This window comes from Seriola lalandi, unplaced genomic scaffold (assembly GCF_002814215.2).
Source record: "Seriola lalandi dorsalis isolate HSWRI2012SDOR001 ecotype SW California unplaced genomic scaffold, Sedor1 jcf7180002054680, whole genome shotgun sequence".
Lineage (NCBI taxonomy): Eukaryota > Metazoa > Chordata > Actinopteri > Carangiformes > Carangidae > Seriola > Seriola lalandi.
This window is the reverse complement of record NW_019525233.1, coordinates 1,949,193-1,969,130: the sequence shown is the minus strand read 5'-3', so window position 1 is coordinate 1,969,130 and position 19,938 is coordinate 1,949,193. Positions and strand designations below refer to the sequence as shown.

At 43.1% G+C, this 19,938-nt stretch overlaps 1 protein-coding gene across 1 annotated transcript in view; it reads left to right on the top strand.

Moving 5' to 3' along the window:
- mast4 (microtubule associated serine/threonine kinase family member 4) overlaps nt 1-17,434 on the top strand; it is a 91,871-nt gene extending 74,437 nt beyond the window's left edge. Inside the window, 18 exon segments of the mRNA XM_023422259.2 lie at nt 703-764; nt 887-978; nt 1,237-1,445; nt 1,532-1,670; nt 2,706-2,838; nt 2,942-3,107; nt 5,050-5,151; nt 5,824-5,946; nt 6,204-6,313; nt 6,961-7,082; nt 7,879-8,093; nt 9,000-9,200; nt 9,665-9,891; nt 10,755-10,877; nt 11,354-11,490; nt 12,308-12,492; nt 12,614-13,324; nt 13,327-17,434. Of these exon segments, the coding sequence (XP_023278027.2) occupies nt 703-764; nt 887-978; nt 1,237-1,445; nt 1,532-1,670; nt 2,706-2,838; nt 2,942-3,107; nt 5,050-5,151; nt 5,824-5,946; nt 6,204-6,313; nt 6,961-7,082; nt 7,879-8,093; nt 9,000-9,200; nt 9,665-9,891; nt 10,755-10,877; nt 11,354-11,490; nt 12,308-12,492; nt 12,614-13,324; nt 13,327-16,370 (6,101 nt within the window). The 3' untranslated portion in view covers nt 16,371-17,434.
- The last annotated feature ends 2,504 nt before the right edge of the window (nt 17,435-19,938 follow it).

Sequence of the window (19,938 nt, the reverse complement as noted above, 5' to 3'; positions counted from 1 at the left end):
CACCCCCCGTGAAATTACACACATGGACTTTGGCATCGTTGCACACAAACACACACAAACCAAAAAACCATAAAAGATGCAAGGTGGTTTATAATGAGCACTTGTTCTGGAGTGGTGATTTTCAAAATGAGTGTTGGACATGTGTTTGTGTTGCTGCATCTGATTTCCGCCTCATTTATTCTCAATTCAGATTATCTTGGAGTCAGCACCTCAGACTTAATAGGTGAATAAAGGCTAAAGGCTGCAGTTTTTTGTTTTGTTAATACGTTCCGATTTCTCAGCGTTTACGTTTCCTTTGTCTCCAAAACTTCACTGCAGAACAGGCTCGTAGGCTTCACATGAAGCCAACTATTTCTTTTTTATCTCTAAAATTATTCAATGACAGTGTTTTATTCCCTCATCTATTTTATTTAATCATTTAGTGTTTTGTATTTGTGTTTTTAAGATATTTTATTTGTTTTTTTGTTTTTTTATGTTTTTTAATCTATTGTTTTTTTGTTTTTTTATTACATTTTCATTATTTTTTATTTTTCATGCGCATTAGTCTCCACTTGTTTTCCAGTTTATATACAGTATGTACTGTATCTTATTGTCAGCTTCTCACTCACCTAACCTGTGCAATAGGTGTTATATAAATAAAGTTTGATTGATAAACTGAATGTTTGCTTTTTATAAAATATATTTTTTCGGTTTCCTCTGTAGAAATTGCTCAGCTGACCGGCTGTGACAGCGGGATTGCAGAAACCCCAGAGACAGACGACTCTGTAAGCGCACAGAAACTGATTATTGCATTGATCTACTCCATCTTTACTGCAGGCGTAGCAGTGAAATACAGATTTTTATCTTTTTGATTTGTTTTAGTGTTTGTCTCTCCTCTTGCCCTCAGTCTCAGAGCCTGAGCACAGCCCTGCGGTGCCGGCGAAAACCCTGTGAGCTGGACTTTGAGATGACAAAACTCATCAGCAATGGAGCCTACGGGTAAGGACATCTTATTCTAAACAAGATTATCTAATCTGTGATAGCAGATGGCTTGTTATTGCAACAACAAAGAAAAAAGACCAACAATTTTGAAGGGATTCTGTTTTTATTTCCCTCCCTATTTCCACCAGATGTTAATTACAATAGTTAATAAAAGAGATTTGATGATGATGTGCTACATTTTACAACTCATTCTTAAAAGTGGACTTTGTTCTAATCAATTCTTCCCCCTCCTGACTTAAACCTTTTATTATGCAGAGCTGTTTATCTGGTTCGGCACAAGGAAACTAAGCAGCGGTTTGCCATGAAAAAGATCAACAAGCAGAACCTGATTTTGAGGAACCAGATACAACAGGCCTTTGTGGAGAGAGACATCCTCACCTTTGCTGAGAACCCTTTTGTGGTGTCCATGTACTGCTCCTTTGAGACCCGGCGGCACCTGTGCATGGTTATGGAATATGTCGAAGGTCAGGGTCGGGCCGGGTTTTTTGAAAGCTGTTTACTCTCTCTAATCTCAAGCACATCTGTAACTTCACTCCATTGATCTTTACAGGGGGAGACTGTGCCACCCTACTGAAGAACATGGGTCCTCTGCCTGTGGATATGGCCAGGATGTACTTTGCAGAGACAGTGCTGGCTCTGGAGTATCTCCACAACTATGGCATTGTCCACAGGGACCTCAAACCAGACAAGTGAGACCTCACACGGCCACGACAATACAAATGTTTATGTCCTTATTCTTTTGCAACATGGCTGCATCTCTGCGTTTAGAATTTGACTTCACCTTTGCCATTTAATTTTTAACAATTAAACAAGGAAAGAATTTGAGATACAATTAATACACATGATATCTAATGTACAGCTATCAGTTCAAGGAGGAAGCTGCAACATCAAGCTTGAAATTCAAGTCACTCCTTGCAGCACTGCTTCTTATCCTGAAGCTTTGGTCACAAACACAGTCCTACAAAGTCATGTGTGTAGAGCTGTCTACATCATGTCTGTGGACTGAAACAAAAAATAAATCAGTTGTCTGTTTGACCTTGACACACAGAGCTGATGTGTGATGACACCTAAATTCTTTACTTTTAAAGCAACGATGGCACTGGGCCCGGGATTTAATCTGGTGGTTTGGCTCTGGGGATGGCAGTGTCAGCTTGGTTCACAGCTCAACAACCATTCAATCGATTACCATCAAATTTTGTACAGGCGTTAATGTGTCTCAGAGGCTGAATCCAAATCATATTGGTTGGTTTGGTCTTTTCCCCCTGGGCCATGATGAGGTTTTGAGTGAAATACCTCGACAGTGACAGGGATGAGTTGCCGTGAAATTTGGTACAAATCATCCTCAGGAAAAATTCTAATGATTTTGATAAACCCATAATCTTTCATTGAGCGCCATCATCAGGTCAAAATGTGTATTTTGTCCAGTGCTCTGTTTCATTACATTCCCATCAGCCTCAGCTGTGCTGTGTGTTTAATTAGCAATCGTTAGCATGCTAACACGGTAAACAAAGACCATGCACATGACAAACATTACACCTGCCAGCAGCATGTCAGGATGCTGATGTTAGCTGTAGACATATTTACTGCTGATCTCACAAAGTTGCTCTGTCGGTGGAGTTTACGTTTATGCGCAGACCTCTAATGCACAAAATAAACACGGCCGCCATGATTTGCTGGTTGTCACGTGACGTCTGAGTTCATCGTTTTCCTTCTCTTCCTGGCAGTTTGCTGGTTACATCGATGGGGCACATTAAGCTCACAGACTTTGGGTTGTCCAAAGTTGGGCTGATGAACATGACCACTAACCTGTATGAGGGACACATAGAGAAAGATGCCCGAGAATTCTCTGACAAGCAGGTAAATCTTACTCAACTGTAGAGAATGAAGTCTGACTATTTAAAACCTCATCATGTTTAGAATAAAATCTGAATTTTTTATTATTTTTTTTTTTTCTGTGTAGGTTTGTGGAACCCCTGAGTATATCGCTCCGGAGGTGATCCTGAGACAAGGTTACGGGAGGCCGGTGGACTGGTGGGCAATGGGGATCATCCTCTATGAGTTCCTCGTGGGCTGCGTGCCTTTTTTTGGAGACACACCAGAGGAGCTGTTCGGACAGGTCATCAGCGGTCAGTGTCTCCTTCACTGTCTTTTCTGTGATGATGTTTGTGATATCTGCCGCTCCAACCGACACTGATAGATCCTTGGTTCAGTTTGCCCACAGATGTCCTTGACAATTTAAGCCAGTAAATTCATCTTTTTATTTTCCCCAGCCATCACATTTAATATTTTAATTACATCAAATTTCACTGAGGAATCTATTGTTTTTTTGCGACTGTGTCATTTGCAAAACTCATTAACTCCCCAATTCCTCATCTTCTCTGATGTTTGTCTTTAAAGATGAAAATAAACTCTTGTTATTTATTTATTTCTATCAGTTTATGGAATACAGACTTTTACCAGACTTATTTTCTGCTGCTAGAGGTGTTTCTCAGCATCTGCCATGTAGATTCTGTCGAGCACATTTGGGAGAAATTCCCAAACCTCACAGAGATATGAATTAAACATTTGCAGTGACCACATGGAATTAGTTAGTGTGCATATTTCTCAATTTATTGAAGACTGAGATTTCCCCGTGGGCCACTAGAAAAACAGATGGCAGTAAGTGGATTTAGCTTGGCTTTAGACCACAAGTGAAGTTTTAATATTATGATGATGTTACTTCATTCTCTTGTAGTCTCATGGTGACAGCAGTGCAGGGAAAATCTCAATCTTGAAAACAAGAGCTTTTATCTTGTCAGCGGTGCGGCTCAGATGATTTGCGTTCCGTGGTGTTGTTGGATAAGAGCCTCCATGTCTGCGCCATGGAAATGAATGGCATGCCGTGACTGATTTGGTATGCTCTCAATCAAACTGTACCAAGCCTCTGAGAGTGACTGTTAATTAAAAGGGCCTGAGCGCACTGAATGTGTGCCACCGTGGCCTCAGGCCGCACATGCATATTCATAGCTCCCCTCCCAAATTTGATTAAAATGGGGGGGACAAACGGTGCACAGAGCAGACAATCAGCATGGCACAGACAGGCTCCCCTTTTCATTGCTTATCCGTGAGGCTTTTCACTAAAAGCTAGAACGCATGTAAATTGTCTCATTCAACATTGTGCTTACATCTTAGTACTAGCCTTGATTTGTCTGACTTTGCTGGAGAAGCTGTTTAGAAAAGAGCACTTCAGAGGAGAGTAGCAGATGTCGGCCGTCACAATTAGGTAAAAGTTGTTTTCAGAAGAGGCCAAAATGTAAAATTTAATCCCGATTCTCATTTTTTGTAATTTCTTACACACATTTATGCTTGTAATGATAATCAAAATGTTTTTATAGTCACTTATCAAACAATGATGCACGTGTAGCTGTGAAGGTGAATTTGCACTCACCCTCACGTTTCCAAAAGTTTTTCACTACACGAAACATTTTGATACAGACATCTGGCGAGCTAATATGTCTTAATGAAATCCAGTGAGAAATGTCAACTAATGACAGTAATAACTCAGACTGCATGACGTGACAGCATGGATTAAGAGCACAGAAGCCTCCCGCCTCCCTCACACAAGTAACATTAGCAAAAAAAAAAAAACTTTCATTAGCTTCTATGAAATTCCTGCTGTTCCTGCTTGCAAGTTAAAGCGCAGAAGCTCCTTCATTATGATACATAAGATATAAGATATGTCAGATGGGTTTTGTGTTTTCATATCAGAAGGAAATAGGAAACAGGGAAGTTGTCAGTAAACTCTTTAAGTCTTCACAGTTTAACAAATATTAGCGATATAAATTAAAAAGCCATACACCTGCAGTAACAGTGTGACGCTAACAGTTTCTGTCCAGACCACCACATACAAAAAGCTAATTGCAGTCTGACCCGACAGTGGAATTTCTTTAGTTTGCCGTTCATGCAGTTTAAAGCTTCAAAACAACTTCTTACATTAACCTTTCTTGGTTATTGTACTTTGATTTCTTCTCCTCGTTGATATGTGCAAATGTAACAGCAACCGGTTGCATGCGTGTTGTGTGTTTCCAGACGAGATCAACTGGCCCGAGGGAGAGGACGCCCCGCCTCCTGACGCTCAGGAGCTCATCACCTTGCTGCTCAGACAGAACCCTCTGGAACGAATGGGCGCAGGTACAAACACGAAGAGCAAAGAAAATGTGGCACAGCCAGTAACTCGGCCAGGACTCGACAGACCGCCATAAATTCTCATGTGACCATTAGTGCCACCTCAGCACCGCTCATTATTCCAAGTCACCGGGGAAGAAATTGAGGTCATCCAACAGCAGAGCAGTTTATCCTGTGGCCTAGTCACCGCTTCCCTTTGATCAATTGCAATTATTACCTTGCCAGTACATGAATCTAGTTCCATGCATGATCAGGCAGTAGGAGCGTGCAGCTCTGCAGACTGGAAATGTGGCCGTGACCTGGGACAAAAGCTTTTAATCAGAATCGGATGCATGTGGCCAGTTCACTCTGAGGACAGCTGGACCTCCTTGTTCATCTAGATCTCGGCTCACTGTGCTGCCACTCACAAAGGCTCCCGCTATTCCACGAAAGGTCACAGGCAGGAAATTGTACTGCATAATTTATGGTCATGATATGCAGGTTTGGCCTGCAGCCACTAGGGAAAAGAAAAACATAGCGTAAGCATTTCTTCACCTCCTGCGTCTAACTGACACAAGGTTCAATGTCAGTGCCCGAGTGTTTCGTGTATGCGTTTCCTTCACAAGCACTTTTTACACATTTGTCCTAAAGATTAAATTCAAACTCATGATTCATAATTTGTATTTACACCATCTGCAGGTGGAGCTGCTGAAGTAAAGCAGCATCAGTTTTTCCACAACCTGGATTGGAACGGGCTGCTGAGGCAGAAGGCTGAGTTTATTCCTCAGCTCGAGTCTGAGGATGACACCAGCTATTTCGACAGTGAGTTACCCAACACAATAAAAACAAAAAACATCAAGAGGGGTAACGATTACCCAACATATTCTGAAATAACAATTTATGTCATGTAGTGACTAAAAGCTTGTCAATAAACGGAGTGAAAATGGAGCAAAAAAGCCTGAGGTTCATGGTAGTTATGATCCATTTTCCTCTGCTTAAGTCACCTTGTGGGACTTAAAATAACCTGCAATAAATGAATGCAATTAAAAAAATAAAAAAAAACTTCCCATCATCCCCAGCTCGCTCTGAGAGATACCATCACCTGGAGACGGAGGAAGAGGATACAAATGATGAAGACTTCAACGTGGAGCTGCGGCAGTTCTCCTCTTGTTCTCACAGGTTCTCGAAGGTGTGTCCTTAATCTCCCCTCTGACTTTTCTGGTTGCCAACATAAAGATGTTGGCGACGTGAATGAGTTGATGCCCTCATCTGTCCTGACACTTTTCTCGTGGGAAAGAAAGCACGAGCTTTAGGTATTTCAAATGGAAATTTGTGTCCGCCCGCTCCCCCTTTACCCCTACACTATTAAACATAGATTTCGGCTTTGCATATATTTTCCACTTGCAAATCAGATTTTTTTTTTTTTTTCCCTGGTGAAGTGGAACACAGTACACAATACAGTCATACAAGCTGGGAGTCATTGTTGTGCTGCATTGCAGTATGCTCCCCTCTCACATCAAAACAAAGCATTACAGCGTGTCTCAAAAAGCAGCGGGGCGTCTCAGAGGAAGTGCTGAACCTTCTCCTCAGCTGCACCTTAACTCCGAAGACACGATGAAGTCTGCATTAACACAGGCAGCGCCGTGTGTCTGCCCCCCCACCCCCAGCTGCAAATGTTAAAAACCCTGCTGTATAAATACAAGCTCACAATTACTATTTTAGCATCTATACAGAATAACTACATATATAAGTGCATATGAATTTATTCTGAACCTGACGATGTGTTTGCACTAAATGATGTGCACTAAAGCGAATGATTGTTTCGGTGTTTTTCAGGTGTACAGCAGCCTGGATTTGTCTCGTGGGCACCTGGAGGAGAAAGGAGAGACGGAGGAGAAGAAGAGTGAGAGCCCACTGACTGTGGACTCTCTCAGCTGGACGCCAGACTTTGCAGAAATGTATGCTCGCCTCCATCTTTCACTGACACGATCCAGTGTGCAGTAGATATTAAATATGCAGCTGAACGCATAATGACTGGACTCAGATATCACATTAAACACAAGACAAATGGACAAATTTAACGACAGACAGAAATAGCAACAGAAATTAAATTGTTTTTGGGAAGTAACTCTACTAGTGATTTGGATTGTTACAATTTTAGCCTCACACAACCCCCTCAAATAACCCCAACTATCACTTTAAATCAATACATTAATGTAAAAATACTCCATTACAAGACAGACCTGTATTCAAAGTTCTACTTCAGTTAAAGTACAGAGGTGATATTAGCAGAAAAAGTATTCGTTCTGTGGAATAATAGCATACTATTATACGTGATATAATTTGACTGTTAATACTGATGCAGCATTTGACTTTTGTAAATGGGCGAGTTGGAGCTAATTTTAACTGCTTCATATTGTGGGGCCCCCTAGGGGTCGGGCCCCTCCTGAGGGTCACCAGATAAAACTGAGATGTTGTGACGTGATTAATGAGGAAAGAAGAAAAAACAAAGTCCTGTTTTCATTAGCTTTTTTGTGAAATAATAGATCATCTGACCTCTTGCGGCTTCAAACTCTTATTTTAATAAAACTATGTGACAGATTTGTAGGGGAAATGTCTCTTAACTCATAAACTTCTGTAACAGAACCAGAGGTCCTGACTGGACTGTATTTTGTCAAGGGACACAAGCCAAAAGCAAGATCATTTTTATTCATTTTGTTCATCTCATGAGAACCTTCTGTCTTTTTCATCCAGGCCCTCGTTGTCCCACTCGACAGACACGGACAGTATGAATCAGGGCCCCCGCCCCAGCTTGCTGCCAAAGTTTGCCATCTCAGCTGAGAGCGAAGGAGACGAGACCTCAGGCCTCGGCGACCCCAGCAAGGCCTCCTTCTCCATCGGGGAGCTCCCACAGGACGAGCCTGACGCCACCACCCCGGGCAGCACCCACAGCGGAGCCACGCTCTCCGGTACGAAATGACAGTGTCTAGAAATACACAGCATACCTCTGTGGTTTGTAATACATGTGCTTGGTTTTTAAATGACAGATCAATAAGTTGTAAGATGCCTGGGAGAATGAAACAGCCAAACAACCATAGCAACAAAACACCGCACAGCTTATTAAGACAATGATTATTTTTTTGAAGATGACTGCATGTGTTTGCCTGTTTTTAACTTATTCTGGGACTAGTACAGATGGCAACGTTTATATCAATAAACTTCAGGTTTTGCTTTGTTGTATTTTGACTATTTTTCAGTCAAGCTTTTTGTTCAGTGGAATATTTTGAAGGTTTTGTTTGAAAAATATTTGGTTGCATTGTCAGTCAGAAGCTACAGCCAATAGCTGATTATCTTAGCTTAGCATAAAGACTGCTAACAGGGGTTAACAGCTAGCCTGGCTCTACCTAGCATCCCATCTAAAGCTTGTTAATTTGTATGTTTTATCTCATTTGTGTGATACATACAAAAACAAAATATTAGCAGGGGTTTATGGGGGATATGTGCTGGATTATTTCTTGGCTTGTAGGAGTGACTGCCTGTTTTGTCGTCACCATGAGGTTGCCAACAAGCAGAGACTTCTGTTGCTGCTCCCAGCCAAGAAAATAGTCCAGCATAAATCCCCCCGTTTTGTTAGAGCAGGCTAGCTTCACAGGCTAGATTTCCAGCCTTTGTGCTAAGCTAAGCTAACAGGCTTCTGGCTGTAGCTTCGTATTTATCGTTCAGATATGAGAGAGGTATCGATCTTCTCTCTCCAAAATGTCGAACTGTTGCTTTAGTAACGGAAAAACTGTTTGTATAATCCATCACTGCCTAGTTGCTGCTTTGTTAAGTACAGTTGTGTGCTTTACTCAGTATGCGTCATTTGTAATAATTAGGAAGTTTCTCAGAACATCTGGACCAGTTGACACCCAGAGGTGAAGGGGTGGAGAGTCCCGACAGTACCAGTCAAACCTCCGCGGACCAGGGTGCTCAGACCACCTCACTGCGGCCTGAGAGCGCTGCAGAGAAGGCCGGAGCCGTGGCAAAAGTCCCAAAGTCCGTGTCAACTAGTGCCCTTTCCCTCATGATCCCTGGGGGTAAGTCGAAGAACACACAGCGACATGCAGAAAGATGTGCGTACGTTGGCTGAAAAATATGATCGCAGGCGGTTTGTTGAAGTATGTCAGAGCAATAACGTGTCAGGAATCACAATAGGAGCAACAGACTTTAACAAATAATGTGAAAGAGATGAAAGCACACTATAGATGTGTGCAAAATTGGCCCAAAGTGACACCTGCTGTGAGTCCCATTTTATAGAGCGGCTGCGAGCGAGTAGCCGAGTACAAGCTGCTGACAAGGAAAGCAAGCACACAGGCAGGGCAGGAGCAAGAGGTCTTCACTGCTGGGAGACAGAAAATCCCATTAGTTTCACCCACAGCAGGAGCAGAATGAACCAGACTCATGAGCTTTATAGCATCAGCTCACTACTCACTGCAGGGGCGGTCAAAGTCTGATTGATTGAATGAAAGAAACCTGCTCAGGTCATCTCTTATTTTTCCAGATATCTTCGGGGTGTCTCCGCTGGCCAGCCCTCTATCTCCTTACTCCCTCTCCTCAGACCCTTCCTCCCGAGACTCCTCTCCGAGTCGGGACTCCTCCCTCTGTAACGCCAACCCACGGCAGCCTGTCGTCATCCACAGCTCCGGGAAGAAGTTCGGCTTCACGCTGAGGGCGATCCGGGTGTACGCTTGTGACAGTGACATCTACACTGTCTATCACATGGTCTGGGTAAGGACCCCCTTCATCCTGCTGGGAGACATTCTGGCGTCAGATCAGTAAACTGTAAAGGTGCTTTCATCCCTGACACGCTTGAGGCTGTTCAAACGACTTCTGGGGAGTTTAGTTTGGTTCATAGTGTGAAGGTGTTTTGGTGCAGACTGAAGAACCAAAGTGACACTAGAATCGTAGGGGTCTTGATCTGCCTCTCATTAAACTCTGGTGCAGTTTGTGTGTGAAAACAAAGACCAACCACAGGAACTTTGTGATAGTATATATATGTGTCTTTAAGTTTGAACTCAGTAATGTATGACCTGATGACGTCCGCACATCATCCAGAAGTGCAGGGTTCAAGTAGCGCTGCGATAATTATTCAATTAAACTAAAAGTAGATCGACATTTTGATAATCGTTTGTCAATTTTCAATCACAGATTCTAAACATTCTCTCAATCAAGGTTCTCAAATTGAATATTTTCATCACTGTGCATCACTGTGTGTTTTTACTATTTTTTAACTTTTCATAAATTTGAGGATTCATTGGAAAATTGAGAAAATAGCTTTCAGATTAATAGATGATTAAAATAATATTTAGTTGCATTTATAGCAACAATGCAGTAACCAGCTCTGTAATATTACAGCACAAAATGCCTCTAATCCTCTTAATCTGTTGTTTCCTTAAATAAATATGTAACGGTCGATAAACTGCTGTGAGAGAATTTCATTTATGCAGCACTGATGTTTCCTCTTCTTGGACCAGAACTAAAAAGCAGCAATTCATAACTTTTTTCTTTTTTTTTTTCCCATGTTCTGGACCGAATGAACAGAACTACAGATGTGAAAACAATAATAAATGTCTGTTGTTTCTGTGAATCAGAATGTAGAAGACAGTGGACCTGCGCATAAAGCAGGACTCAAAGCTGGAGACCTGATCACTCATGTCAACGGAGAACCGGTCCACGGTCTTGTCCACACTGAGGTGGTGGAGCTCCTGATCAAGGTAAATGAGAATGTGTGTTTATCTTGAACCTGCAGCTACTCACTTTTAAATACGACACCTCAGGTGAATAATGACATTCTTCGTGGTGCCTGGGAAATGCAATTTAGAATTTAGTGCGGATCAGGTGAATAATTTGCCCAACCTATTAAGTTAAGGACGTGGTGCTCGTACGCTGTCACAATACTGAACAGCTACTGAAGTTTATGTGCTAAACCTGCTGAGTGGAGGTTTCTATATTTCAAACGCTACAAGCCTGAGTGATTGAACAGTTTCCCCTGGGGGGGGGTGAGTCTAGCTGTGATGTGATTTGATGGAGCTGAGCTGAACATGCAGTACTCCCTATGTAGACTACTGTATAATTTAATAACTCAAATCAAATTAAATGACAGCTCTCTAAAATGAACAACACATATAAACCACAGTGTTGCTGCCACAAATATCACCTTGGATTTAAAATGTCCCCTTGTCCTTTTCAGAGCGGGAGCAAAGTGGCCATCTCCACGACCCCCTTTGAGAACACTTCAATAAAAACCGGTCCAGCCAGGAGGAACAGCTACAGGAGCAAGATGGTCAGATGTGCCAAAAAGCCCAAGAAGGAGAAGACGCCAGAGAGGTACAAATCCTCCACAGACACCTGTCAGGATTTTATTTTCCACACAGCAGATGTGTGGTTTCAAAACGTACCCACAGGGTGTTGATGTGGTCTTGAACGTTATTGAGGACAGTAGGTAACAATAGGTCCTGCTTTCCTCCGTGCGCTCTGCTTCACTGCAGGAAATACACAAAAGAAGAGGTTTGTTTGAGAGAGGCGAGTGAGTGATTCCCAGTGTTTGGATGTTACTATGTTTCCTGCCTCTAGGGGGCAGACGGACAACACTGAAGGAATGTTTGGATGTGTGAGTGATCAGTCCACAGGATCAACAGGTTGTTCCACTTCCAAGAAAGTTACAGGAGAACCTGGAAATGTGCAACATACATAATATAGAAATGCAAACAACCTGCACTCAAGACCTTTCATGTGACACAGAATTTACATTTAAACCCTGATTTTCCAGTTTTGAATAATAGAAGTGCATACTATACTAGTTACTGCTAGTTACTGCTAGTAACTGCTAGTAACTAGTATAAGAATTTATATAAAAAATGATAATAAGCAGTGTTTATTTCAAATCTCTTCTATCTATTTCTATGTCTTAGCTAATGATTGATACATGCTTTATTTTATAGTTCTATCCCTAATCATTGTTTTTATATATTTTATTGCCTCTCTTCACTTGTTCACCGTTAGATTCTTTATATGATGTTTTTATTTTATTTATGCTGTTCTACTCTTTTTCTTACGCTCCGGCTCTTTGGTGTTTTCTTTCATCTGGTTTTATTTTTCTGTGATGAAGTGATTTCTTTTTTCTCTGTCGCTTTTCTTGGTCCAGGCGACGCTCCCTCTTCAGACGTTTTGCCATGCAGCCCTCTCCTCTCCTGCACACCAGCCGCAGCTTCTCCTCCCTCAACCACTCTCTGTCATCTGGTGAGAGTCTCCCCGGCTCCCCCACCCACAGCCTCTCCCCTCGTTCCCCTACCGCCGCCTTCCGCCCCGCACCAGATTTCACCCAGTCAGGTGGATGTCTAACTTATTCTGGTTCACCTGACTATCATTCATACGTTTCACTGTTTATTTTTCGTTTTATATGTTGTGCATAATTACTGATATCCTCTGTTTTTATCCTTTTAACTTCCAGGTGGCAACTCCTCCCAGAGCAGCTCCCCCAGCTCCAGCGCTCCAAACTCCCCCGCAGGTTCAGGCCACATCCGACCCAGCACGCTCCACGGCCTCGGCCCCAAGCTGCCGGGCCAAAGGCTTCGTCAGGGGCGCCGCAAGTCTGCTGGCAGCATTCCCCTCTCCCCTCTGGCTCGCACACCTTCACCCACCCCCCAGCCAACATCTCCTCAGCGCTCACCCTCTCCCCTTCTGAGTGGACACTCTGTTGCCATTTCCAAGACAACCCAAGCCTTCCCAGCCAAGATACATTCCCCGCCCACAATTGTACGCCATATTGTACGCCCCAAAAGTGCTGAGCCGCCTCGATCACCCCTCCTGAAACGAGTCCAGTCTGAGGAGAAGCTGTCCCCCTCTTACACAGGAGATAAGAAGCACCTGTGTCCCAGAAAGCACAGCTTGGAAGTGACCCAGGAAGAGGTGCAGGATGAGGAGCTGAGGCCCGGGGAGCGGGATTACACCGTCCTGCAGAGCGTGGAAGAGGCAGCCTGCGAGCCGCTGGCAATCACCCGTGTGCGGCCTGTTGAGCAGGGCTGTTTAAAGAGGCCCATCAGCCGCAAGATGGGCCGGCAGGAGTCTGTCGAGGAGCTCGACAAGGAAAAACTGAAATCCAAGATGGTCGTGAAGAGACAGGACTGGTCAGAGAGGAGGGAGTCTCTGCAGAAGCAAGATGCCCTCGGGAATCTGACTCATCCCCCATGTGTGGTGACGACAGGGAGGAAAGTTTTCTGGTGCGAGGCCAAAACAAATCCCAGAGCAGCCCAGAGTGTGGCCCTCTGGAGGCCAAAGCTGCCAGCACCACCCTGAAAGATGTTCTGTATAAGAAACTCACCACACGAGTCTCTGAGGGAATCAGCGAACCGTCTGGTGGCGGCGGTGAAAACGAAGGAGGTCTCCGAGCTCTCTGCTCCATTCACCCAGAGTGGCAGCACACCAGGCAGGGGAAAGACAACATGAAGCCAGACAGATTGGACTTCAAAGCTCCTAACATTGAGTTCACCAGGAAGAGGTTGTCATTCGAAGAGCGAGAAGATTGCATGTGTCGGCTCTCGTCTGGCATCCACGAGAGCCTCCACTTTGGCTCCACCAGGTCTAAGAGCCTCCAGCTGGACACGGCCATGCCTCATGACCACATGAAGGCAGGTCTGGGAAGTGTTCACTCCAGCCCTGAGGGTCTGGCGCCCAAGCTTTTCTCCGGGAGAGGAGAGAGCGCTGTGGAAAAACTGCAGCTCATCTCCTCCGCAGAGTCTCCCCTTCGAAAGACATCATCTGAATACAAACTGGAAGGACGTCATGTGTCCTCTCTCAAACCTCTGGAGGGAACCCTGGATATCGGCCTGCTCTCAGGGCCCAGAGTCTCCAAAACAGAAACTTGTTTATCCAAGATGATGGAGAACACAAGCGACTCTGTTTCCGTGAATCCTCCAATGTGGCTTCAGAGCCCCACAGAGAGGCAGATAACCATCCCCCAGCTGAAAACTGCAGACAAGCTGAAGAGCCCCCTGACTTGTTCCCCGAGCCCTGAAGCAGTTTCCTCTCTAAATAGTATCGTAGTAAATAACACAAGTGCAGAAGTGAAAGTCAGTACAAGTGATGAGAAAACACAGGATAGACTTAGTGACTCATTAAAGCCCCCCATCACCAAAGTGGAGGCCCCATCCTTCACTATTAAACAAGAGAGCAGGACTGGTTTGAAGGGCCCTTCATCTCTGGCTCATGAACACAGAGGCCCTCGTCACAGCTCCCACTTCTCCTGTGGAAAAACACCCTCCATACGGGAAGTCAGCAACGAAGATCAGGAGGATGAGGTGGAGCAGCAGGAAGTCACACCACACACTACATCACAAACCACTGCCGGCCCCAAAACAGTCGTCTCTTTGACTCCACCAAAGCTGGAGGTGGACATAAAAAGTTCGCCCGCACCTCCACGTGTGGAGACTCCGGCTGCGGCTGCCAATGATGCATTACCCGTGTCACTGAAGCAGAGTATAAACTCCGGTGTGGATACAGGTCAGCGTCAGAGCTGCCAGGAGAAACCAGCGACTGCGCAGAGCTCAAAAATGACCTCTGTGTGTAAGTTGAATGTACAGAACAACTCCGCATCTGTACGCGCTCCAGAGAGTGTGCTTTCAAAACAGCCACCGCCGAACATCTGCTCTTCAAATACAGAGCCGCAGATTTCTATCGCAAAATCAGCATCTGGTTCTGCACACAACAATAAATCCTGCAGTTCAAAATCAGACGGTCGGGACTGCTCTGACAGATCTGTTAGTAAGGACAGTGTACAGTCTAACAGGTCAGCTGTGAAAGCGGTCGGTGATGCAGGCAGCTCAGGCTCTAAGAGGGAAATCAACACGTGTCCCACAGCTCCAAAGGTGGAGCTGAAGAAAGACGTTTCTACAGTCAACATGGGCACCTCGTTACAAAGTGTCACAGGAGTCACACTGAGCTTAAACAAAAGGGATAACACTGTGTCTGTAGGTAAAATAGAGAGCAGTAGCATATCAGTGCAGAAGAAGGAAGATACCATATCACCAAAGACAAAGAGTAACGGCAACGTGAAAGATTCAGAGCAGCTATCAAAAACTTATCCAGCTGAAAAAGCACAGCACAAATCATCAGACTCAGATCACTGCACCTCTAAAAAAGAAGAAACTGTCATCAATGTGAAAGAAAACACTGTGAAGCAGAAAGGTTCAGCTTCAATGGCTGCAAATGAAAATGTTCTGAGTCCCAAAAGCAAGTCAAAGCCAGATCCACAACCTGTGCCGCACAGCGCCATGAAGACAGAGAAGGAGGCAAAAGCTCCTGAAGTGAAACCTCACAGCGCAGCTGCTCCTGTCTCAGTAGTGAAGGGAAGTCCAAACTCAAAACAGAGAGACGTGTCTAAAGAATCTGTGCTCTCAACTTCAAACATTCAAGTGACCCATGAGGCTAAACGGAAAGAAGCGGCGTTGCTATCCACTGGAGGCGACGTCAAGCGGGAGGAATTGACGCAGCTGACACATTCTTCCGCTCCTACTGACGTGAAGCAAAGAGAGACCCAGGCCAAAAGCTCTGTAGCAACCACAGCTCACACAGTGAAAGAAAACACTGAGTCAAAGCCGAAATCTCTCTCTCCTAAAACTGTCCCTTCAGCTTCAAAGACTTCTGTAGCTCCAGCACCAGTTATTAAACAAAGTCTTGATGCCAAACATAAAGACCCCTCACCCAAAAACCAAGCCCCAGTCGTTAAAGACCATCATGACTCAAAACCAAAAGACATTAACTCACCTCCACGTCAGCTGCAGCAGCTCAGGAAGGAGCCTCTGCCTCCGTCAGGTGTTTCCTCGCAGCCTGATCCTCCACCAGTGCTGCCAAAACCTGCAGTGAAAAAAGAAACGCCCTCGCCAAGCGGTGGAGCCGCCTCAGCCAGGGTCTCCACCTGCGTAGCCCAGGAGACTGTCGTCAAGGTATCCAAGGAAGGCCCCAAACAGGACAGCCACAAGGGCCCAGAGACCAGGATCACCACCCCGGACAAACTGGCATCCTCCGGCCGGAAGGAGCAGGCTGAGAGGAAGAAGAAAGAAGCGGCTCACGACGTCACATCTGTACAGAAAAACACAAAAAGAGACGCATCGAGAGCGACACCCGCTGCGCAGAAAGACACTTCAGACAAAGACGGTGGCAGGTGCAAGCAGCAGAAAGAGTCACCACGCAGCTCCAGTAACAAAAAGTAAGGAGGGAAGAGAGAAGAGCAGCTCACATTATCACTTCACAGAATCCAGATGTAATAAAATGTTAGAAATGTTGTGCGAGCATCATCATGCCTTCTTCTTCTTTTTGTTTTTTTTGGGGGTTTTTTTTTGTTTGTTTGTTTTTTTTTTGTTTGAGGACCGGGCAAGCTGTTACATGCTGATAGAGAGGTAGGTGTGTGTGTGTGTGTGTGCGTGTGTGTGTGTTGTGTGCGCGTTTAATAAGATGACATATGACAACACATGTAAATGTTTCTAGGTCTGAATGTAGGCAGCCACATGCTGACGATCTCTGGTGTTTCTCTTAATTCAGTGATTCACTTTTAACTGAATGATTGTTTGGAGTTTTTGTTTGTGTCGATGGCAGAATGCTTTGTGCAATCAGTGTGTCAGGGGCAATAGGGAGGAGCCTTACAAAGGTCGTGACGTACTGTAGAGTCGGTGCCATAAATGATTTTGAATTGCACTCTTACTTCTAGATTGGAAGGACCTGATGTTGAAGTCTTTTAATGCAGTAGAAAAAACACACAGTTTTGCTCAGCAATTCAGCAAAATGTATCGCATGTTTCTGTTTTAGTAGAATCAGATTGTTTGGAAACTGGGTTTCGTGCTGAAGGAATCCACTACGTCCTGTGCTTTTCGCCTAAAACTTAAAAAAAACAAACACACACACACACACACACAAACATCTGACGGTTCTAGAAATCATAAATTAGTTTAGGGGCCTTAGAATCATGGGAAATAAAACTTGCTGTTCTGAGCAAGATGTGGTGTTTATTCACATTCCTCTGACATCTGTACATATATTTTTGATTTTTATGCAATATAGTGTAAATATGACAACACTGTAAAACTGGGATACATGGGGCTTACATGATTGTCGTTTGTATTATATGTATAGATTTTGCAGTGTCATGTTTGTATGCTCGATATTAAGAGTATCACGTTCTGCTCGATAACTCTGTGGTCTGAAGTAAGCTACTGTGATGTATCTCATCAACTCATCCTCCTTTTTTGTGACTTTTAACATGTTTTCACATGTTCCAAAATTAACTTGAAGAGAAAGGAAAAGTCACAGATGTGTATAAGAGACAGTTACATAACAAAACTGTGAGGGCTGTCAGCGTTTTCCATGAATGTCTTTATTGTTGATGATGTATTCGCCGGCTGACTGCAGCTTGAAGAATGATGACTGTGTAAAATATGAAATATTAACGAGATGAACCAGCAGTTCTGCACATGTTTGCCAGTAATTTCTGCAGTAGATTTTTTTTCCCTTTTTCTTTTTCTTTTTTTTTTTAAGGCTTTGGGCATCATCTCTGACCGTATCCACGTCTGTGCAGAGTGAGTAAGATACGTTCAAGTACACAGAGCGCTTCACTGTCAGTGTTTCAAAAAGAGTTTCGAGGTCGGGTGTCGGTCAGTGTTGTTAAAGTCATGTGGTCGTGTTTCAGACTCGTCATGATGAGCAGCGGCTTCGAGCTTCACCGGGGAAAAGATTTTAAATAAGGAATCCTGATTATTTGCAAAGCGTAGCTCATGTCCACGACATGCATTTGATGTTAATGTGCAAATACTTGGTACTATACATAGAGGCTGTCATATATCAGCATTCACACACACACACACACACACGTATGTGATTCTGTACTGTAGATGCCTTTTAAATTACAAACCCTAAATGACACCCAGAAAGTAGCCTAGGACACTAAGTATGTAATGCAGTATTTGCTCTGTCGTGCTGGCTATATAAAAACGATAATCTTGTCTACTACATATACTCTATGTTGACAAGTCAAACAGGAAATACTTCATGTGACATGACACAGAATATAGCTTATCTAAACGGCATATTGTCTCTGAGAATGACACTGAACCACGAGATTGACCGCAGAGATTTTAATGTTAAAAGAATCTGATGTTTACTTGCATTAGATGTGTTGTAAATGTATTGCTAATGTATTGTGAGAGAATAAACGCACCTTAATGTTTGCCACTGTTCAGTTCAGAGGGTGAGGAAAGGAGGGAAATTTGAACTGAAAATGATTTCTGAATTGTCCTGACTGCAAATTGAAACAAATCACTGAATTTTATTTGAACAATTAAATGTTTTTTTTTTTTTTCCAACCCCACACACACACACACACAAACACACACAAACAACAATTGACATTTAAATCCTCAAAGCACATTCAATGCTTGTTTACAAAGCATCATGGATGTATATTTTGTATATTGTTGATTTGCCAAATCTATGTTCTGTGTCACAGATAATGTCGTTTCTAGTAGTGTGAGACTTTGCTCCCTTGCCACCAGGATGTTTAATAAGAACATTTGTTTGTGCAGTAATCAATGTCTTTTCATACGTCAGGTTCTTCTTTGTCTGCTTGTCTTTTCTTTTTGTTTCTTTTTTCTCCTCTGTGCAAAGTTAGTATTAGATGAACTTGCTTACAATGGTTTGTCTTTTAGAATATGTGCAATAAAAGTGTTTTGAGTTTTGTATTTTGCCCAAGGAAAGCTCTATGGATGTCATAGATGTTGTATATTAAAACAGATATTTATACTTCTAATGTTGCGTAATACTGAAAATAAAATGGAATTATAAATTACTTTTTATTTTTCATTGGTTTATCCTGGCATGTCAAAAAAAACCTGCTTATTTTTCACTTATTATTCAACATATTCAGAGTATGAAGACATTTATCCTTAAAGTCTCTGTGTGTAAGGGCTGAAAAATTCCAGACTTACTCCCACTGCTAGTTGCAGAAATACAAGTGCTTGTATTTACAAGGCATTGATACAGAAATACAGCCACTGAAATACATGCTGTTACAATAGAATGAGTGAATTATAGTTGTTTTAAGACTGACAATTTTTTTTGTCAAATTGAATTGTTGTATACCACAGAGACTGGTAACACTTTTATTTATCTCCAAATAATTAAAAAATAAGGAAATAATTTTGTAATTTGGTTCTAATTGTATGAAAAATAGAAATAGTGTTCAACTGATGCGCTTCAAATTAATTAATTCCAATTGCCTGCTGCTGAGTCTGTTAGTCAGAGCACAGCAGGTCATCCGCAACAGGGGGCAGTATGTTTCCATTTCTGTTCTAGGGCGGATACCGTTCAAGTAGGTTCCTCAGTTATGCAACGATCATTCAGCAGAGATAAAGAGGACTAATGTGGTGCAACACAGTGTACACAAATCCTCTCGAGATTAGGGTGAACTGATAAAGCTGCATATTTAAACAGCCTCTTTTATACAGATTAGTAGTAACTAACTTCACACAGTCAAATAAATCTTCATTCCTCTTGTATTTCTATATCCTCATGTTATTATCCCTGGGAATAGTTTGTATTCTACATTTATGAATTCATGACAGGCGCTTTCTGCTGAAAAAAAAAAAAAACCTACATCTTAGAGAAATACACATTTGGCACATTTAGCCCTTTTAAGTCCCACGATTACAGTGTTAACGGTACAGATGGAGCCGTGTCCGCACAGACTGATTACTAAGCAAAAATATTAAACGGGGGAATGAATAGGAAAAA